The 22,979-nt window shown below is 48.5% G+C and overlaps 1 protein-coding gene across 9 annotated transcripts in view; it reads right to left on the bottom strand.

Moving 5' to 3' along the window:
- CHCHD6 (coiled-coil-helix-coiled-coil-helix domain containing 6) overlaps positions 1-22,979 on the bottom strand; it is a 239,866-nt gene that overhangs the window by 194,737 nt on the left and 22,150 nt on the right. For all 9 annotated transcript variants that reach the window (XM_032340026.1, XM_032339850.1, XM_032339512.1 and 6 more), the window contains exons 3-4: positions 20,848-20,920; positions 18,689-18,833 (exon numbers count right to left, since the gene is read on the bottom strand). In XM_032340026.1, coding sequence (XP_032195917.1) covers positions 18,689-18,833; positions 20,848-20,920 — 218 coding nt within the window. The remainder of the gene's footprint in view (positions 1-18,688; positions 18,834-20,847; positions 20,921-22,979) is intronic.

A 22,979-nucleotide genomic window follows, 5' to 3' on the forward strand; every position in this document is an offset into this window, starting at 1 on the left:
TCAAGAAGCCTTCACAACAACATGGCAACAAGGCTCACCCCTCTTCACAGAGGGGACCATGGAGAGATTAAATGGCATTACCCAGGGGCACAGCTGGGAAACAGGAGTTGATCCCACAGAAGCCAGCTCCTCAATCCATGCTATGCCACTGCTGCCAATCTAGCTGCTGGACACAACCACAGACTGAATGTGCTCCACCCGAAAATCCGAAAAACCCAGGTCTGTTCTGGCCGGAGCCCAGCAAAGGAGCAGAATCCTGCAACTCTAGGGCAGCGGACGCAAGGATCAAGTTAGCACAACACAGCAAATTCTCCATACGGAGGAAAAGCTACTGTGTTCAAAGAAGCAATATCAGAGGCCAAGAGGAAAACACCAGCCCCCAAGTGGCCCTGCAAAGCCAGACGAAAGATAAAACACACATTCCCTTCCTCCAGTCCTGGCGGTGACTCCACGGAAACCCAGAGGGCAAGAAAGATGAGAAAGGCCTCTGCTGCGATCTCACTCTCCCATCCTCCCAGAGCCTCTGGAGGTCAAGAGGGTCATGCTGGGGTCAGCACAGAGCACCAACCGCCCTTGGTCAGCTGTGTCTTCCTGCAGAGGAAGGCAAAGTCTGGGCCTATTACCATGCCACCACCGAGTCCCTGGAGGAATTTCTTAGATTCCTCATTAGCATGGGATAACTGCCTGCCCACCTGTTAGAAAAACTTTCTGCTTATGGTGACAGATGGGGCAGTGCTAATGGGCTGGATTTAACTGGGATGCAAGGAAGTTCAGGCTCATTGCAAAGGGAATTAGCATTAAAGGTGGGTGGGTCTGCTCACTCAGGGGAGGGCCTGGGAAGAAGGTGGGGTAACTTACCCAGGGACCTCACGCTCCAGAGGTAGCGATGCTCAAGCAGGGCCAGACCTCAGGCACCAGCAGCCGGGCTGGTTTAGACTCAGCCTCAGTTCTCCTCCTCATCTCAATCTAAATTCTGGAAGGGAGTCCCCAGGCCTGCAGGACTTCTGACTCCGTCTGATCTGCTGGAAAGTGCCGTCCCTCTGTGAGGTCTGGCCAGGGCCCAGCTGTGGACAGATGGCCAGGGAAGAGCTGTGTGCCCTGCCACATTCAGCATCCCGACGGATCATCTTCAGAACAACAGAGACACATGTCTGAGGTCTCGGCAGAAGCCTCTCAGGCCAGCTGCCTAGAAGGCCAGCTGACCACTAGGAAGGAAAAGGCGAAGACAGTTCCACTCTGATGTAGAATCTCCCCTTCCTCCGTCTGGGCAAAGCTGACAGCACTACACCTTCTCTCCAGCCCTTTACTGCTATGTGTGGACGACTGAGCGGTTACCACAGGGGCAAAATATTTTAAAAATGACTGCATGAAGCCCAGCTTTGGGAGGAAGACACCTTCTGCTCTGGACATTTTCCGTTGGGGGGACCTGAAGGCATCAGGAGAGATATGTCCAACCAGCACCCAGATATGCAAAGCCCTCAGCAGAGATCAGGCCAAAGGTAGACATGGAGGGAGTTTCTGGGAGGGAATGAAGCAACAGAACAGTGGCAGATCTCCACTGTCCCCCACCATCCAGTCTTCCCTTCCTCTAGACTAGTAGCGTTTCAGTGGGGTCCCAGCTAGACTACATTTCCTAGGCAACCAGGAGTGAGGTGCAGCCATGTGACTGCTTTCTGGCAGTAAGATATGTCCAAAAACAGCACCCAGGTCTTGCTCTTAAATGACTGATTGGGCCTGTGCCCCCTTGGCCCCTTCCCTGTCCCACTGGCTGGGAAGCGTGAGAACTGGAGCAAGCACCCGGAACCCTCAGATGCTGAGGCTGGCTGAGCCCCCAGGAGCCAAGGACTGCCCCCGCACCTCTGGACTGTTACAGGAGAGAGGAATACACGTACCACGGGGCTTCTTTGTTATAGCAGCTCAGCCTCTGCCCCAACTTTAGGACCATCTTCAGACCACAGATCCATCTGGGAATGGGTAGAGGCTGGGAGGCCAAAGAAGACGCACTCCCCCAAGCATCCCCCTGTTGGCAAAGGGCACCTCAAACCAGAAGTCTGAGAAATCATGCCTGACACTTCCTTTTCCTTCACCCACATATCTCAACTGCCGATTCTTTCTCTGTGCAATTCTCCCCACCTGCTCGCAGTCGCTGTCCTTTGTCTGGGTCACTATGACCTCTCAGGACTCCTGCCTCTGTTTTCGCCCATGCTAAGCCACTCCACACAGAATGTTCGTGAGAACCTGCCATAGGCTCACTCCTGCCTCTGATCTAAACTTCCCACGGTGCCTACAAGACCCTTCACCATCCCCAACCCTCCCCACCTCCAGCTCCTCTGCCCCACTGAGCTCCCTCCCACCCCAGACCCTTGACCATGTGCCTCCCCCTGACCATGATGTCCTCCTCCCTCTTCTTTTTTTAATTCCCATAATTCCTCTAGGTCTTGGCTCAAACCTCTGCTCCTCATAGAAACCTTTGCAGACTTCCATGTAAATTAGGTCCCTACTATTTCTCTCTCTGTAAATACCTTGTTTTTTAACAACATCACTTCTCTATGTTTGTAGTTCAATGAGTGTTTCCTCATTGAATGTCCATCTCTCCAACCGGACTGCAGCCTCCAGCAGGCCCTTGACCATGTCACATTACACCTAACCCAGTACCGGCAAAAGCACCCTTTGGTGAACATGTGTTGTACAGGCAGAAAGGGAGGTTCACTGAAGTGAAAGTTCAAAGGCAGGGGGGCTCTTTAGCATCCAATACCCCATGGAGCAAATGTGAATAATGTTATCTGATTTCTTGGAAAAAAGACTAGTTTCTGAGAACAACCTATTAAGGAAAGTGAAGACCAAATTGTAAAGAGTTGGGGAAGCGAGAATACGATTTTACTGCTGGATTTCGAAAGAAGATGACAAAGGAAAGAGAGAGCAAGGCTGCACCCAGAGGGGCTGCTGGGGAGGAGTGCTGGTGTCAAACAGGGAGAAGCTAAGCATGGGGAGCCGGAACGGGAAGGAACCAGAGCAAGCTCCTCGGGGACAGGAGGGCAAGACCCAGGCCATGGCAGGTAAGGCCCCTTGCAAGAGGATGGGGAAGAGAGGATGGCAAGGCAGGGACAGAAAGCCAAGCTGTTCCAAACAAGTGAGTGTAGACACGGTCTAGGACGGGTGCAGTGCAGAACACCACAGCAGCCACCCAGAAAGGGTGAAAGGGGGATGAGCCAACAGCAGTTCAATGAGTGTTGCCTGGTATGGGACTTCCAGGGGTGGCCCTCAGGAGCCCAGGCCCAGACTCGGAGAAGCATGTGGAAGGTGCCCATGGCTGAGTCTGGCAAAGCGGGCATGGAGGAAGGACACAAGGACCAAGGGAAGGAGGTGCTGTCTGTGAACAGTATCAGTACTAATCCTGCAGGGCAGGGAGACATCTGGGGCCAGGACATGGGGGTGAAGACAAAGATCAGCGAAAGCCAAGAATGGGTTCCGGGGAAAAGACAGAGAGGAGAGTTAAGAAGCAAGTGTCTGATGTGGGACATGCCAAGAGAACAAGAGCCATTGTAGAAAGAAGATAGAGACCCATGATCTGGAAACTGCTGGTAAGGAATGCTCTTTAGCCTCAGGCCACAAGGAAATGTTGCAGTGTGAATTTTGTCGTGGACCTACTACAGCACAGACACTTTCCTAGACACTAAAACATGACCTCATCTCAACCCCACACGAAACCTGTGAGAGCCTCCACTTTATAGCTGGGGAAACTGAAGGTGTACGAAGCTATCCCACATGATAAGCAGTCAAGAGTCTCTCTTGTGGGGTGCCTGGGTGGCTCAGTAGGTTGAAGCCTCTGCCTTCGGCTAGGGTTATGGTCTCAGGGTCCTGGGATCAAGCCCCGCGTTGGGCTCTCTGCTCAGCGGGGAACCTGCTTCCTCCTCTCTCTCTGCCCGCCTCTCTGCTTACTTGTAATCTCTGTCTATCAAATAAATAAATAAAATCTTAAAAAAAAAAAAAAGAGTCTCTCTTGTAACACCTCCAGACCACTGCAATGATGTGCCAACCCCGAATGACCACGCTGGCCACAGCAAGACCCAGGGCTTCTGAGTGAGTCATTCTTCTCCAGGATTTTAGATGCCAATCAGGAAAACTGGGGCATCACCAGCAGCTCTTGAGGAAAAATAAGGAGATGAAATAAAGGGGGGGGGAATGACTCTAAAAGCTAAGAGCATCTCAGAAAAGAAGTCAGTTGTCCCAGTGGTCCCATGCAGCCATAAAGGAGCTTCTCCAAGGACTAGGGCCAGAGGGAGAAAATTGAACCAAACAACCCAGGGTCAGGGAAAACTCTGCGGTCCCACCTTATGCCCCCCTGTACCACCTCCAAGACTGCTCCCATCAGTGCCAGCAGAGCCCAGCTGAAGCAGCAGTGGATTAAATACAAAGTCCTGAGGCGGCAAAGCCCACTCCTCTAGAGCAAAGATTAAGGAAGCACTGCAGAAAATCAAGAAGGGGAAAAGCAAAAAAAGAAGAAGAAGAAGAAGAAAGAATGAAAGGAAGGAAGGAAGGAAGGAAGGAAGGAAGAAAGAAAAAAAGAAAGAAAGAAAGAAAGAAAGAAAGAAAGAAAGAAAGAAAGAAAGAAAACCTGCCACATACCCTGCTGCTGAGAGTTAACAGTCTTACTCATTTCTCATCAAAAACCTCTTCTGAAGAGGTTAAGCACACAATAGGCTATCGAAGGCGCCAGCCCGGGCAGCTGCTTGAAATTCCACACATGTGCCGTGGCGATGTATTTCTATTAATGTCCAGTGTGTGTCAGCGTGAAGATAAGGTGCCGACATCGTGTCCAAGCAGTCAACTAGAGAATGGGCCCCATGTTCAACATTGTCTGATACTCGGGAGCCCCAAGAACAGAAGCTCTTGAGCTGATCCTGCCCTGTGTGCTCTCGCACACTTCCTGCTGCGGCCCACAGCGGGGTGGGGGGATGTGTGTGCAGGGGTGGAGGCAGGAGAGGGGACCATCGAGGCGGGTAAGGCGCCAGGGTGGGGGTGAGCCCTGAGAACCACATATGAAGAGATAGATCCCCAGAGGGTCCTTTGTGTTGGGAAGGGGACGAGAGTAGGCAGAGTCAGGAGGAGTCATAGGGGAAAGGGTGCCTGCACTGTGCAAGCCTACTAGGGGGCTGGGAGTAAAGAGCAGAGGCAGACCCCCTCCTCCAAGAGGCCTTCCTAGTGCGGTCAGCCCAGTGGCACCAGAGCTGCGTGGCAGGGCACACATGGTACAAAGGCCTTGCACATACAGCTGCTCTGCTTGGCCTCCCCCTTAGCTGCCCTTCCCAACTACCCCAGTCCTAGCAGAGAAACAGGATTCCAGAAGCCTCTGGAAAAGCCTGCAGGAACTCAGCAAGGCAGGAGGGAGTGCCACCAAGAGTGTGGGTACACTGGCTCCACCCAGAATGCCTGCAAGTGGGCCCCTCCCCTCAGCCTCACAAGTGCCCAGGGCGCATGGAAACACTCCAGTCTGGGCATCGGTGAGAACACCCACCAGGAGAGGACAGGCAGGGAAACTCAGACGAACCTTGGGAGGCTGGAGACAATCGGGAAGGTCTGTTTTAGAATGAAGGAATCCAGGTTGAGAGGAAAGGCAGCACCTGGAGACCGCCATTACACCTGCTCTCTACAGCAACCCGTCTCCACCACGGTGGGGTCAGACCCCACTTCTACCCTTAGATTCATCACCTGCTGAACTCCTCTTCTCCTGCACTGGGGCGAACTTGGCATGATGCAAAGACAAGAATGTAGGGACTGCCTTCCACCTTCCAGCAAGGAGGCTGGGTGCTTGGCCTCCACCATGTCACTAAAGCATCCTTACAACTCGAGATGCTTGCCTGTTTACACGCAAGGAAACAGGCTTGTGGAGTTACAGAAGGTGTCCACGATCACAGTGGGAGTACTTGGTGAATCTGTGTCTGGGTCTCACAAGTCCAGAAGCAGGGCTTCTACACTGCCATGCTAGAGAAGATGCCACTTGCCACCTGACTGGCATTCAACCCCTGAAACAAACCTGATCTTGGGGACTGGTCAGATCCCCAGCTAAAATTACTCACTATCTCAGCTTCCCTTTTAGCCAAACCGCTGTGTTTGTAAGAGTCCCTGGAGAGAGTGTCCCTCTTACAGAAAGCAAAACTTGACTCAGAAAAGGCTTTGGGGCCTTCCCTCCTCCTGGGTGTAAAACAAATGAGATGTCTGGAGACAAAGTAGCCATTCTGAGGCAATGAGGAGAGCTGCATTGAGAATGGTGATTCAAAAGGAAAGGAGGTGAATGCATCTCTCCTGATGCACTGAGCTACTGGACCCACATGACCTGTCGGCTCCCAGACTTCTTATTCATGAAATAAACACCCCCCCTCCCACTGTTTAAGCCACTGCCACCTGGGCTTCTGTTACAGCCCAAGCTGTTCCTGATTGGTGCACATGCTGCTCTATCTAAGAGCCCGCATCTTGTAGCCCAGACACATGAGATAGGGACCTCACTCAGCCACTAAGTGGACACAGAGGTAAGGGGAAAATGTCTGAGACTTTTCTCCCATCCCACTTAGTGATGTTTGTCAGTCAAATAATCCCTTTCCACTCTTTACCTTGTCAGTAGCCAGCAGTGGTCTCTATCCAAGGGGGCAAACACAATCTGCTTAATTGACAAATCTAAAACATTTTTTTTAGAAAAAGGAAAAGGCAGAATGGTAGCTCCCCCAAAGACTATGTGAATAAACCACATAAATTGACTTAAAATAAACCATGACCCTCCCCTCTCCACAGCCCTGCTGGCATCCTAGAGGCATGCATGGAAATGGGTGGGCACCAGCCCAATTTTCACTCAAGCAGGACAGAAAAAGAAAACATACTGCTGCCAAGATCAATTAGGGCTGTAGGGCCAGTTCCACTCAATCCACAGGCACAAAGCGAGTGGCAAGGGTGGCGGGCACTGCTTCTAGAAGAGGACTGGGATGGGTACAGAGCAGACACAGACAGCAGGTGCCGCTGCTGAGCACCACTGTCCCTGATGGCCTGCGTCCTCTCAGAGGCCAGGATGGCCAGCACACACTATCCGGTTCCAGCCCCAGTTCTCAAGTCAGGTTTCCCTATAATTTTAGGCTAACTCACGGTGCACAAGACCTTCTCAAAATATAAAAAGCCCTAAACTCTCAGCCAGGCCCCGGGCTTCTCACAAGACACAAAGCAGTAGGTCAGTAAGATGCCACCTGCTGCTGTGATGCCTGTCAAGATGGCCCAGGTCACCACCACCTCCCCACCCTGCTGCTGGATTTTTCCAAGAAAGTCTGCAGCTCAGGCCCCTTGAGACCCATCAGGCACACAGAGGCCAAGGAGCCTGGCTAAGGTCGTCAGCAGAGTCCCTCAAGAGGCTTAAGAGAAAAAGCTTCTTTCACAATTCTCTCCAGATCCCAGCCCCAGCTGTCAGCCTCTTTAGCTCATCCCTGGTGCTAAGAGACATTTTCGTAGACATGCGATCTGCTAATTAGAAGCAATGACACCAGGAATGGAACCGCAATCAGCCATTTGCCTAACAAAGTTAGCAGCTAATGAGGATTTCCAGCTTCTGTCAGCACACAGCAGAGGTCACCTGAGCTACACACCAGAGCCAGGAAGGGAAAACTAAAGGCATCTGCAGATCCGTGAGGCGGTGAAAGGGAGGAAGCTGCACAAAATCCTAATCAACCCAGGCTGTGAAACCCACTTGGAATTCCAACTTCTTTATTTTTTTTTTTAAAGATTTTTATTTATTTATTTGACAGAGAGAGATCACAAGTAGGCAGAGAGGCAGGCAGAGAGAGGAGGAGAAGCAGGCTCCCTGCTGAGCAGAGAGCCCGATGCGGGGCTCGATCCCAGGACCCCGAGATCATGACCCGAGCCGAAGGCAGAGGCTTTAACCCACTGAGCCACTCAGGCGCCCCTGGAATTCCAACTTCTTAAATAAGAGGGCTAAATGCACATCTTTCACCATCCCAAGTGTTGGGATCTCCCTTCCCACAGGAGGGCCATTCTGAAACAGATTCTGAAATCCCTTCATTCACCTGAGAAGTCCATAGAGCAACAGCTTTCTTTAAAGAGAAGGAGTCCACATGTCTTCCACCTTCTACTAAGATCCAAAGAACCAGAGATGGCTATTCACCATCCCTTTGCTCCGCTGGTACCACCATAGTGACGTTGTCTGGACAAGCCCCCCTACCACCCCGGTCCCTTTGGCTCCTCTCAATCCCACCTCACCACACGTGCTCTTACCCTAGTCCTCCAACTCCCCACTGCCAGGGTAACCGCCATCTTCCTGGTCGTTCAAAACGTGTCAAACTGCTAAGGGAACAATAGGGCTTTTCCAGCCCAAGGACGCCATCACAGTGCATCCAGGGGCAATGCCTAGACTTCAACCCTCAGGCCTATTGGGCTCACTCAGGGCACATGTCCCAGGGACCTGAGAAGCAACTAGGCCATCATAGCCCTCCCATGCACAGGCTGGCGAGGGAGTCTAAATGTCTGGAGGTTTCTTTCTGCTCCTGCCACATGCCTCAAATATCACATGGGCTGCTGCCACAGGAAGTAGCTCTCCCACACAGTGCACATTACTGCTGGCAGTCTGCCGGGTGCCACCTGACGTCACTCATGTCCTGAAGCTGGCACTGCCCGCTTTGGCAATAGTTTCTTACCACCTGTCCCCCACAACGCCAAACCCAGCTTGCCTGACCCTTCCTAGGGCATGGTACTAGGACAGAGCGCTTTACTAGCTATCCTCAGCAAAGAGGTCCTGCTTTCTTTTGAGGCCAAGAGGTCTGACAAAGGCACCCATGTGGGCATGTGAGCTGCATCAGGGATAGGGGCCTGGTGTGCGTTTCAAATAGCACGGCCTCTGCCCTCAAGCACCGCGGGGAGCCACATCACCAGTGGGAATACAACACCTCCCTAAAGGGCCCCAACAGCAAAAGGGGAAGAACCACTGTGAGGTCCCTGGCTACCTACATGAGTCCAGGAGCCTGCTTCGGGCCTGCATGGGTGGGGGGGGGGGGTGGCACTGTTCAAAACACAGATTCCAGGGTCACAGCAACAAAGAGTCTAGTCCAGTTGTTTCTGGCCTAAGATCCAATTATGTGTCTCTCTGACAAGTTCCCGGGTGATCCTAACACACAGCAGGTGGGGAAGTCAGGCAGGGGGATGGACCAAGAGCAAAGTGCTGCCGGGGACGAGGCTGAATGAGAGGGCCCTTGATACCCATACCACTCAGGTGAAAAACCCCAAGACATCTGCCCACAAACGAGATGTTTCTTTAACACCCTCCCATCCCCACTGCCTCCACAGTATTGCGGTCTGTCTCTCCAGGACTGATTTGCTCCAGGAATCAGTTCACATCAACCCCTTGTCAAGAGTCCATGGATGAGGTATAACTTGCCCAACAATGCACAACCCTCTCTACCCCCATTTCTGCCCCAGGAAGGAAACAGCACAGAATAGTGAAGGAACCCCAGAGATGGGCTCATATGGGTACAGTTCCGTCAGTTTCACTAGCCATAACAATGTGCCCAATTCCTGGAGCTCCTGGGTACCAGACATTTCACGCCAACGGCTCCATGGGTCAATCCTCACAACCACTCACAAGCATCATGATCCAGTGCTGGTGCACTAAGGGCCATTCCTGGACTTGGGTGCCAGGCTCTTAGTCTCTGACTGGTTTTTATGCCCTCCCCCACCCCCACTTTGTACAAAATATATGAGAAATACAGCCAAGGTTCCTTTTTTGGTGTGTAATCGGCTAAAAATATGGCTGAACCATTTTCATCGAGCCTATCTGTAGTTTTCCTAACTCTAAAAATTATCCAACTATATGGCCACAAGGCCAGGTAGTTTTTACTTTGACCTTAATAAGGAAAGTAGGAGTCCAGGTAGCCTCAGTACCGTTTCCAAACAATTACTCTGATTCTCTAAGAAACTGAACACTTCCAGCCTTACTCTTTGAGTAAATGCAGCTGCAAATGGGGCATGGTGGCAGTCAGCTGTGTGGAATGTCCTCTGTACCTTGTGGAGAGCCTGCCCACACTGTGGAAGGACTGGCCCCCTACAACAATAGTCATATGGGCCCAGGCATTCAGAGAGGGAGAAAAATTAGTCATTTGACTTTGCCCTTCTCATTTTCCCTGGGGTGCGAAGTGTGCTTAAAATGATGATGACCAAACAGAAACATGAAATAAATGAGGCATCAGTTGGGATCCTCTTCCTCCTGACCTACATTGCTTGAAAGTCCTGGGGAGAGGGCAGGAGAAGTGACTGAGATACCCTCCATGGGCCTTTGAGGCACAGTTGCATGGGGACAGTGGACACATGAAATAAGTGCGGCATCAGTTAGGAACCTCTTCTTCCTGACCTATACTGTTTGAAAGTACTGAACATAATTGAAAAAATAAAAAAAAAATTAAAAGTTCCCCAGTTTGAAAATAGAAAGAAAGAAAGAAAGAAAAAGAAAAAAAAGAAAGTCCTGGTCACAGGAGAAGTGACTGACACACCTTTCATGGACTCCTGAGGCACAGGTGCATGGGGCCAGTAGACATGTGAAAGCCGAGCAGAAGATGGAGAGAAGCCTGTGGTACTCCAGGCCTGACACGGAGCAGCACCAGGAGCTGCCTGCAGCTGGAGTAGGTGCAAAGAAGCACCCCCAGAACAAGATAAGCGGGGCCTCCCACAAGCCTGATGGGAAAGCAGGACAACCCAGACAAACCCTGCAGAGCTCAGATCACAAGTCCTGCTGAACAGAAGGTTTGGGTCCAATGCTCAGAGTCTGAATCCAATGCACTAACAAAGCCCACACCCTGTTAAAGTACAGACTTAGATGTGCCCAGCCTCCCACACTCATGGTCTGTCAAAAGAAGAAGATGGCCGGTTCTGGGCATGAGCACTATTTTCCTCAGCCTCAACTTTTCTTCTATACATGATGTCCAGTATCAATAAAAAAATTATGTCTGTCAAATAAATAAAAATCTTAAAAAAAAAATTATAAGGCACATGAAGCTGTACAAAAATGGGACCCAATATGGAAATAATAAACTGAACCAAACTCAGAGATGACCCAGATGTCAGAATTATCAGAGACTTTAGGTAATTTATAATAGGTTTAGAGGATCCACAGGAAAAGGTAGACAGCATGTGTAAATGTTGGGGAATTTCAGCAGAGAAATGGAAACTCTAAAAAATGCCAAATATAAAAAAAAAATCAGGAGTTCAAGTGGATGTTTATGACTCTTCCCAATCCACCCACAAGGCTGATCCCAGAAAAGCCTTCATTTTACCCATCAGAAGACTGAGGCGATTAGGGACTGCTGCACCATGAAACTTCTCACCAGAATCAAAACCCCTGAGGAGCCAGGATCTCCCCGTCAGAACCACTGCCCCCCAGCTGCCTGAGGCATGTGGTGACTCAGAGAGACTCAAACAATTACAATCTCTCTAGTCCAGAGGTCAGCAACCTACAGCTCACCCGCCAAATCCAACCTACAGTTGCTTTTGGTATGACCTCTGAGGAAGAATGTGTTTTTACATTTTTTAGAGCTGTAAAAACAACAACAGCAAAGAATGTGTGACAGAGACCATATGTGGCCCTGCAAAGTCTAAAATATTTACTTTGTGGTTCTTTACAGAGAAAGTTTGTCAACCCCTGATGTAATCTAGGGAGAAAAAAAAAACAACAAGATTTAGGAAAGCAAGGAAAGAGGCTATGGATGGCAGACTCTTTTGTTTTATTTTGTTTTGTTTTGTTTTCAGATTATCAATCTTACCAGCCATCTAGGTTAACAAATCCACCTCCAAAGGAATTCAAGATCTCTCTCTGTAGCTCAGATTGGAGGAGGCATAAGGACAAGGCCACCAGAGTCTCCAGGCCACTAATGCTCTAAAACAGCCATGCCAAACAGCTGCCCCCAGGTGTCAGGTCTCCTCAGCTGCAAGTCAAGTAGAGAACTTCCTGACCACCTGCCTGAGGCACCAGGCCCCCCCTCTGCCTTCTTCAATACAAGTTAAACCCCAAGTGTGGAAGTCTCTGACTAGGAGTCATGTAAACTAGCTGACTCCAAGATGTCATCAGAATGAAAGGCTGTTTTGTTTTGATTTACTATTTGAAAAGGTCAGACCTGTGAACTGCTATGCAGAGAAGGCTGACATGGGTACATGCTTCCACCTACTCACAATGAGGCACAGCAAGGAGGCCTCTAAGAGCCAGACAAGGACGCTGTACAGAAGTCTCCAGGGGCGCCTGGGTTGCTCAGTCTGTTAAGCATCTGACTTTGGCTCAGGTTGTGATCGCAAGGTCTTCGAATCAAGCTGAGTTGGGCTTTATGCTCAGCAGGGAGTCTACTCTCCCTCTGCCTCTTCCCCGTTCCTGCTCACTCACTCTCTCTCTCTCTCTCCCCCTACATATCTCTCTCAGATAAATAAATAAAATGTATTAAAAAAAAAAAAAAAAACAGTCTCCAAAGCAGGAGGCCCTGTCTATGCCCTTCAGCCACTGGAGCTCTAGCTAGCCATGATTCCCTAACCATCCATGCACATCTATAATTGACTGAGCACTACTGAGAAGACCCCAGTTTCTCTCCTTGAGGAGCTTATAATCTGAGGAATGAGACTCACGAAGATGTAGGAGGGGAGAACTAGGAAGAAAAGCTATAGCTGTAACCCATCTCACTCAGGATTTCAGAAAATTACAACTCAAAACCTTCCTAATCGATCATTTTCCTTAAATCCTGACTGCAGACTCCACAGAGCTAAGGTGGCAGCTTCTTGGAGCACCAGAACAATGAGAAGAGGGCGTGGGAGATCAAACCTCCCCTGCAGACTGGAGAGCGGAGCAGGACAGCCGCTCTTCCTATCTATCTATCTATTTTATTTTATTATGTTAGTCACCCTACAGCACATCATTAGTTTTTGATGTAGTGTTCCACAATTCACTGTTTGTATATAACACTCAGTGCTCCATGCAATATGTGCTCTTCCTAATACCTATCACCAGGCTCATCCATACACCTACTCCCTCCCCCTCTAAAACCCACAGATTACTTCCCACAGAGTCCATAGTCTCTCATGGTTCATCTTCCCCCCGATTTCTCCCTTGTCATTTTTCTCTTCCTTCTCCTAATGTCCTCCATCCTATTCCTTATGTTCCACAAATAAGTGAAACCACGTGATGATTGTCTTTCTCTGCTTGACTTACTTCATTTAACATAATCTTCTCCAGTTCCATCCATATTGATGCAAGTGTTGGGTATTCATCCTTTCTGATGGCCGAGTGATATCCCGTTGTATACACAGACCACATCTTCTTTACCCATTCATCTCTTAAAGAACATCTCAGTTCTTTCCACTGTTTGGCTATCGTGGACATTGCTTCTATGAACATTGGGGTGCATATGGCCCTTTTCTTTACTACATCTGTATTCTGGGGGTAAATACCCAGTAGTGCAACACTCTTCTTGTGCAAGAAGATCAGGCAGGCACACCCAGGTGGACAAGCATTTATGGCATCTGGCCAGTGGCAGGATTTGGTTCCCAATTCTTCATCTGCCATTTCAGACCTTCCCCGTGGTCACAGTCCAGTAGAAGAAAAGCTCTCTTCTTGTGCATCTCTTTCAAGGCATTAGAAAACCCTCCCCCAAATATCACCATCAGACCTACAGAATTTCATCCCAGGCCCACACCTGCCTGCCACATTACACACTCCTAGACCATAGCCAAATGGCTTGTCCCAACCTGCCCTCAGCCTTGGCTTGGGCTGCATCCTTCATCAGAAACACCCTTTCTGAAAAAGAGAGAGAGAGAGAGAAAAAAAGACACTTTCTCAGCCTTCTGCACCTGGTGAGCATCTCCTCAGTCTTCGAGATCCAGCCTAGGGGTCACCTCCCCTCAGAAGATTTTCCCACCCTGCCAGGAAGAGGCTGTTGTCACGGTCTCCTCCCTCCTCTACTATCTTCCTATCCCTTTGGTCTGAGACTGTGACACTGTCCAGTCGCTTCTGAGAATACTTACCTCCCCCAATGAACAGAGCTTCTCAAGAACAGAAGCTGTTTCTCATTTGTTTCCATTTACCAAGAAATGAACCCAGTGCCTAACATAATAGGCATTCAGAGAATATAGAGAGAAAAGAATGAAGAATTGCTCACCAAGAAAGAAATAAAATCAAAGTTTTTGCTTTCCATCAGGTGTACATACTTCAATCTCATTTCTAATGTGTCAGGAATCCTAACAGGCAAGGTCATAAATCTCATTCTCCCCCTAAAGTAAAGCTCTGCCCATCAGAAGACCCAGCCCCAGAAACCACTCTGTTCTTACTTCTCTCTAGAACATCTGGGACTTCAAACTTCCTTGCCCAACTCAGAGGAAAGCATACGTTACTAACACAGGCTCCACTGAAACAAAGGGCCGTCACCCCAATTATATCTGGGGTTCTACCAGTCTGCAAGTGACATACTCAAAAAACAGCCCACCACTGCACTAGATAGGAAAAAGAGACACTTCTGTCATCAGAAGTAGATTATAAAAATTATTACCTTTCCTTGTCATTAGATTTATTAACTTTTCCCAATAATGAGCTGAATCATTCCCTCATGCAGGAGAGGATTAGAAAATCAATATTGTCAAAGAGAGGGCAGAAGAGCACATTAAATGTCAAACTGCACTCAGCATACTCGGGGAAAAGTTCTTCAGACAAGGCTACAGGTGTGAGGGTGCAGGGCTTGAGGACACTGGTCAGACAGAGGCGGCGCCAAGGAGAAGCAGGCAGCTGGCTCATAGAGCTAGAGACCACACTATGTCCGCCCCGGGAACCAAGCAGGCCCCAAGGCCAGGAGAATGTGCTGCAATCCAAACACTAGGGCTCCTTCAATCTGCACATATGGAAGGCTCAGATGAGGAAAGAAAATTCCCTATGCTTCTGTTCAGGTTCTTTCTCCACCTTCTTCCTTTTATTTAAATCCTCCAAAGCACACGGACAGTTTTGACATTATCTCCGCTAAAAGGCCCTGCCAGCCACAACAACCAAAGGGGAAAGGGTGGCTACAGTATGGCTCAGCATCGAGGTGAGTGCCTCAAGCCCCTGCTGACCTACAGAGAGGGCCTGGAACTGGCTTCCCTTCTCCGCTGTCCGCACTGACAGCTGAAGCCTTCAAAACCAGGTTCACGTATCTCTTTGCATCTGCTGCAGCACCAAGTAACAGAAACCAACTCCAGCTAACGCAGGCAAAGGAAAGTTGACATCTGATCACTAGCAGATAGTTCAGTCCTCAAGAAGGCAGAGGACCAGAATTGAAACGGATGGGTATGTTGAAGGTGTGGGATACGGCCTCACTGCATGAAGATCCTGACCAGGAGGCCTCAGCTGCAGTGCAAAATGCTACCCCCGCCTCTTCACTCACTCAGAACGAAAGTCCCCAGAGAGAGGATTTGACTAGCTGCCCTTGGGCCCTGGCACTGGGATTGCAATCCCACCAAGACAATGCACAAGAAGAGACAGGAAAATTCCCAAAAGGAAATGGGACACCAACTGCAAGGAGAGATGGATGCTGAACAGTCAAAAATGGGAACACCCAGAAAAGTAGTTAATAAACATTTCCAAAATGAAGGAAGTCACTTGCTTCACTATTCCCTAAAAACTCAGGTTCCGAAGAACACTATCCATCCAGAAATTTGGGGAGGGGGAAATCAAATAAAGATGGATTTTCTGTATTCTAAAGTTACCCTTTGTTAAAATAGAAAACCCACACAGCTGTAGTGAGGTCATTTTAAGTCCCCTTCTGACTCTAAAGTTTCTCCTCCAAGGACAGACAGTCTTGAGGAGGCAGGATCCAACCTTCTCCTTCACAGGTGGAAGAGAGGAAGCTGTGAATTCCCTTTCATTGTAATTAACACGTTCCAGGTGAGAAGGAAGAAACACCAAGGCTGCAATTTTCCATGCTAGGCCTTCCCCAGAAGGCCAGCTTGGTTTGCTCATGCTGTATTGCTTAACCCTTCACCTCCAGAACCAGGGTCCTTTCCACTTGGTTGTCAGGCTCTCTGCAGAGGGGTGACAACCACCTGCCCCACAAAGACTAACTGCCAGCACCTCTAAAACCACATCCTCACCCCAGTTTCTCTTTGCACCAACTGACTCTTCACCAGGATGCCACAGGGTTCTAGAAACACCAGTCAGATCACATCATCGCCATTCGTATGGTCTCCAGGACTCTTCCAAGGTTTCACAGTCACAGTGGGCTATCTTGTGGGTCAAGTCTGCAAGGTGTCCAAGGTCTTCTACAAGATGGCTTCACGCCTCAGTCACCTGTCTCACTATGTCAGGTCACATCCTCCATACCCACCCATCTCCCCCCAACTGCTCCCTGGGCGGGAGGGGCCCCAGTCATATCCCTCAAGGCTGAGGTCAAAGGTATGTCTTCCTCCAGCAGTTGACACCACCGCCTTTGCATTCCTACGCACATCGTGTTTACCTTGGCTTCATGCCTACTGAAACTGATATAGCCTTTTTCTAAGATTTTGGTTTAAGTCTGTCTTCCCCACTGGAGTGTCAATTTCCCAAGGGTGAGGATCCTGTATTGCTCGTACTCCCCAGAGGGCCTAGATCAACCAACATGTGTTGTATACCTGCCAAAGCTTTTAACCTCTGTGCAGAAGCCTTCCTCCCAGCCACCACCCAGGGCACAGTCCAGTAACTCACGTGGTCTGCAACTTCCTTCTGTGAAGTATAGATTATACCAGACCACCCACATAAGGCAGGTCAAGGCTGCTGCTCATCTCCCAGCCCATGACCTCCGAAGCAGAGGACATTAGATGCTGCTACAGCCATTCTTCTTACCCCATATCCTGCCCACCCCCATTCCTTGCTGTGATATCATGATTTATAATAAGAACTAAATATTTAGTCTTTACTGTTACTGGCACAGAGCTCCTAAAACGCTTGGGATTTCCTAAGTGATGACAGAGATAAAGATATCCTTTTTTTATGGTAATGAGATGACTTTCGGACCACAGGGAAGGATGAGGACCAGTTACCAATGGAGCCAACCACATGATTAGAGAGTTGGAACCTTCAGTCTTACCCCTGAGGTCAAGGGAGTGGAGAGGGGCTAAAGGTTGAGTTCAACCACTAGTGCCAGTGACTGAATCAGTCATGGCTAGGTAATGAAGCCTCAGCCCAGTTTCACCCCCAAACAACTGGATTTGAAGAGCTTCCAGGTAGGCAAGCACATAGAGGTTCTGCGGGAGTGGTGCGCTGGCACAGGACATGGGAGCTCTGCACCTTTCCCCACATAGCATGCCCTGTGGCTCTCTCTCATCTGGTTGTTCCTGAGTTAAATCCTTTCATAATCCTTTTAGTAAGTTAAAGGTTTCTGAATCCTGTGAGTCACTCTAGCAAATCGGTCAAATGAGGGGATCATGGGAACCTCTGATTCACAACCAGTCAGGCAGAAGCACAGGTAACAACATGGCCTTGAACGGATTCTGAAGTGTGGGGAGAGGGAAGTCTTGTGCCCTAAGTCCTTACCCTGTGGAGTCTCAGGACGGAGTTGAACTTGAGGACACCCACTTGGTGTCAGAGAATTTCTTGGATGTGTGGGGGTCTTCCCACATAGAAATGGAATGGAGAGAATTATTACTATCAGCCTTACTTCTATCTAGATGCCCACCCTCTCCCCAATGGGACTAGAAAAGAGCCCCAGCTCTAGTCAGTAGAGCCCTCCTTGTTCCCTCTGTGGAGGACTGACTAAGCCATGCACCCCTGGTGCTGTTCAGACCACGGCCATGTAAGAGGCCTTCAGCTGAGGGCCTCTGGGAAAGTTCTCTCTTCTTCTGCTGCATGTGTCCCTGTTTACATTAAGACCTGGCAGGGTGTGGGGGCAGCTGTCGTTGACCTGTGGCAATGTCTAGCCGGAGTACAGCCTGGCACATTGAAGATGGCAGAGCAGAAGGAGAACAGGGGTCCATGATGACGCCAGTGAGCTGCTAAATTAGTCAAGCCTGGGGCATTTCTAGACTCCTGGGAGTATGACATAAAGCTTTCATTCACAGCAGAAAGAATCCTAATAGTCTCCTATCAATTAAATGCATTAATAACAATAACAGCAATAACAGTGAGTTTTTATAATCTGCCAGGTCCATGCTAAGCCCAGGATAGTTACTATCTCGCCTTACCCCTGGGGCAATCCTATGTGCAAACATCATGATCCTCAACCGAGGCTCATAGACACCGAAGGATGGGGCCAAGCTAGCAAGCAGGGAGCTAGGATTCATACCCAGACTGCCTACCTTTGAAAGATTGTGTTCTCCATCTCATTATTGCATGCCCTCAAGCCCCTAGTACTCTCCCTTCACATCATCCTGGCACATATACCACTGACAGTTGTGAATTTTCAGAGAGTAGGACCGGACTGCTCAATAATCCAGCCCTCACTATATAAACTAGTGTTCCAGAGACTGAAAATACAGGCCAGAGGTAGCAAATCAAGTCAAGTCAGTGGCAGAGTCAGGGCTATAAGAACTCAAGCCCTTGGCTCCCCCAGAAAGACACCCTTTCCACAAAGGTGGAGCTAGACCCCAGAGCTTCAGAGAGATCAGGCTTCAGAGCCTAATATCTGCCTCCCAGAGCCACTGGAGCACAAAAGGCCAGCTCAGGAAGTTCTGTACTCACCAGCTGGGTTGACTTCTGCTTCTCCTGGTCAACGCTGCCCTCCCCCCGCTTCACGGATACACTCCTGTGCTTTGTGGCTGCCTCTCTTTCCCTCGTTACCACCTGGAATAGCTCTTCCTGGACCTTGGCCTGCTCCTGTTTATACCTGTGCCAGAAGAGAGATGGAGGAAAGCAGATGCAGATGGCCTGACTGGCAGAAGAAGCCAAGAAAAGTTCTGCATACTTACTTCAGCTGGCAGGGGTGGGGATCTGTGGGCCAGGGGAGCTCTTAGGCCAGCTCTTAGGCTCAGGCATCAGCGGTAGTCCCCAAGGCAAGGGGATACAGTGACTCTCTCTCAGCCAGGACAATACAGATTAGGAAAAGAAGGAAACCTGACCATCAGATGAGGAATCAGACAGCCATATGCCAAATGAGAGATTCTCAGGGCACAGGTTCGATCCTGGGCTAACCACTCCTATATAGTGGACAGGTGAGGTGGGAAGCCCTACATTCTTCTGCCTCCCCTTGAAAGCCTGAACAGTTTAGATGACAGCAGTCTTTTGTTTGGAACATTGAACTCTTCATCCTGAATTTATTCCTACCCTCTGACCTATTTCTGGGCATTCTGCCTAGTAAAATAATCCTAAAGACAGAAAAAGGTTATTAGTACCAAGATGCTCTTAGAAAAGTTATTTATTATAGTGTAGAAGAACACAAACAACTTAAATGTCCACCATCAAGGTCAAGTTAAAGAACATATGGTACAAAAGTGCAATGGTATAGTATGTCAACATTAGACCAATATATTCTTAGATTTGTCAATAGCCTGAATCTAAAAATTAAGGACCAATAAATAACACTTTTAGAAATAAAAATGTTTATAAATGTGTTAACAAATGGAAAATAATTGTAAAACTATGTGAAAATAACAAGATATAAAATTATACCTAACTTCGAAAAAATAATCCTGAACTAGGGGGAAGAAGATATTGGGGAAAAAACTCCAAAATATTAACAGGGGTTATTCAGAATCTATGGGTGATGTTTCCATTTTATATATTTCCCAAGTCTTTCATTAGCAAGTGTTAGTCGAACATTTTTTAAATATTTAGACGTTAAAAAAAAAGATTCAGGTTAGTTATTCTTGGAGAGGCCCCCTAGGATCAGAGAGGGGAAATTCTTAGAATATGGGCTTCAGTCCATGACTATGGAACACACCCAACTCGGATGACCTAATTGAGGGAGCCACCCAACTGTGGCTGACACTGGGCCCCCTAGGCTGCCAGTGTCCTAAAGGGTAGAGAGGAAGTCTGTCAATGACAACTACAGTTAACATTCTCTGGGAACTCTCCCAGACGCTGGGCTTAAGTGCTTTCTATGTATTAACATATTTAATCAGGACAATACCCCCATCAAGGAAGTATACTCTAGCCATGCCCTCTCAGAGACCTAGAGAAATGCAGTGGCTTTCCAGAGTCACAGAACTAATGCGGGGCACAATCAGGGTGCACACTGCATTCTGAGGACCTCTGTGCCTCATGGAGTGGGACGCAGGTCCCTGTTCAGAAGTGTCGCCAGCTCTCTGTGGGTATGGCCTATGCCAATGGGAAGTCACCAACACTCTGGAGCCAGTTCATCTAGGTAACTAGTTAGAATTGTGAGGGCTCTTTTTCTTCTTATCTCTAAAAACATGCCAGCATGCATACATAGACACAGAAGGTCCAGACACTCAGCTACTTAGTCTAGCTTTTTAAAGTGAATTTTTGGGGGGATGGGGTAACTAGGTGTTAGGCATTAAGGAGGGCATGTGCTGTAATGAGTGCTGGGTGTTTTATGCAACTGATGAATCACTAAACTCTACCTCTGAAACCAATAATATACTATATATTAATTAAGTGAATTTAAAGAAAATAAAATTTTTTTAAAGTAAAAAAAAAATTTTAAATAAAGTAAATTTTTAAGAACATCAGCAGTCAACCCTTCCAGGCCACTTTTGGTATTTCTTCATGTTTAAATTAGGACCAGTGCCACCTGGACTATAGGATTCTTACGCAATCTCAGTAAGACAAAATATATGAGATAAACCCTTAAGCCTTCAGGCAAGGAAGGGTATCTGGTGAGGAGAGAGCATTCAGTCAGAGCACAGGGCCAGGGCTGAGCGGATACTTGGGATTATTACCTCTTGAGGAAATCCTCCTCCATCCCAGAGGACTGCCGGCCACCACCATACTCAGACCTGGGCAGTTTGGAGTCTGCAAAGAGACGAGAAGCAAAGGACAGTTAGCAGCACCCTAAGGTCCATGAAGGATGGTGGTCATCTGGGAAAGGGCTCAGGAGTGCAGCCCCCTGGATGGATGTGCCCCACAGACAGACACAGAACACACCGTTGACCCAGCCAGTCCAAAGGAGCACAGCCCGAAGCCCTGTCTGCTCCCTCCTTCTGCACCGGGACTGCTCTCTGCATGGGGCAGACAGCAGGCACGGCCACTTGAGTGTGGTGTTCCCATTCCATCACTCCTCACTTCATGATGACTTGGACTCTAGGTCATCTTCCTAACACAGGCCTGGGAGGGCTGAGGGAACCCACTGCTCTGCTTCATGCTCTAAGGACAGCCTCCAAGGTCTCATTTTGGCAGTGGGGGTGGGGCGTGGGGGGGTCTCCTTAAATGTTTCCCTTAGGAGCCCATTCTACAGATTTTTAACCCTGAATGTGGCAAACACCTCATATTAATGACACTTTATCCATCACTTGACTTGCATCACCTCTAATATTACTGGGCTCTTAAATTGTTGTAGGGGCTACCTTTTAATGGCCATGAACCTGGCAATTTCTTTTTTTTTTTTTTTAAGATTTTATTTATTTATTTGACAGAGATCACAAAAAGGCAGAGAGGCAGACAGAGAGAGAGAGGGAAGCAGGCTCACCGCTGAGCAGAGAACCCGATGGAGGGCTCGATCCCAGGACCTTGGGATCATGACCTGAGCCGAAAGCAGAGGCTTTAACGCGCTGAGCCACCCAGGAGCCCCAACTTGGCAATTTCTAAGCAAACCCAGTCCACTTGTCTCTCCACCACTTGGAGACACTGAAGGTTTTGCTACTCCCCTCTCCTCACAACCTTTGCCCTTCCTAAACCATATTTCAGCCAAAGCTCAACACTTTCTGTGGCCTTGGCCGAATGTCCCCCCCCCCATCCCCGGTCCTTCTCAAGTTTCTAAAGCAGCCGCACCTAGGACTCCATAAAAATACTGAGGAAGAACCAGCCTTTGTGAGAGAACATGCGAGGATTTGCTATTCCACTGCCAAGACCTTTTCAAGCATGTTGAACTCAGAGGCTCCAGCACTCAACACTTCAGGGAGGCACTTCCGAAAGTAATCATCCTATGTTTCATGCATTCAGGCCACCTCTCACAGGAGGATGGGCACAGTGGTGCTCCACCCAGAAAGGAGGGCACACTTAAGTGCTCCTTGGTAGCATGCCAGGTTCTCAACTGGGAATAAAAAACAGTAAACCAGGAATGTCTCAGTGGCTCAGTCAGTTAAGCAGCTGCCTTCAGCTTAGGTCATGATCCCAGGGCCCTGGGATCGAGTCCCACATCAGGCTCCTTGCTCAGTAGGGAGCCTGCTTCTCCCTCTGCCTGCCCTGCCTACTGTTCCCCCTGCTTGTGCTCGCTCTTGCTCTCTCTGACAAATAAATAAAATAAAACCTTCTAAAAAAAAAATAGTAAACCACTGCCCGGTTCTGACTTTGACATAATGCCCCATTCTTGTTTACTTACAACAGCTTTATTGAGATATAATTTATCACAATTACTTCTGCTTTTCATACAACTTTCTTTTTTTGTAACTACAAACACAATGTATTCTCTACCTGTGGCAGAGAATGTGGCACTAATCCACGCTCCCACCTTGCATTTAGGAGCCTTCCCACTTCCCTGACCCTCGGAAGCACTCATTCTGTACGTCTTTCACTATTAGCAACGTGGAGAACGTCATCACATGTTTACAAGCATTAGTACACATTTTCTATTGAGTTGTCAAAAATCTCTAAGAACTCTCTGTATCAGGACTATTAATAATCTGTCATGTTAGATCTCCCTAGTTTATCATTCATTCTTCATTTATTTTTTTTCTAAATTGTCTAATTCCTTAGAGTTACATTTCCCACTTCTCTTAATTTAGGGTTTCTTGATGGAGTTGGTGGAATGCTTAGAAAGTCTACTTACTGTATTTATATGTACTACTATTGTACTCTTATGGCTTCAATTCATACATTTAAATCTTTTATTTCCTCTGACATTTATTTTGAGGTA

Source organism: Mustela erminea, chromosome 1, assembly GCF_009829155.1.
Source record: "Mustela erminea isolate mMusErm1 chromosome 1, mMusErm1.Pri, whole genome shotgun sequence".
NCBI lineage: Eukaryota > Metazoa > Chordata > Mammalia > Carnivora > Mustelidae > Mustela > Mustela erminea.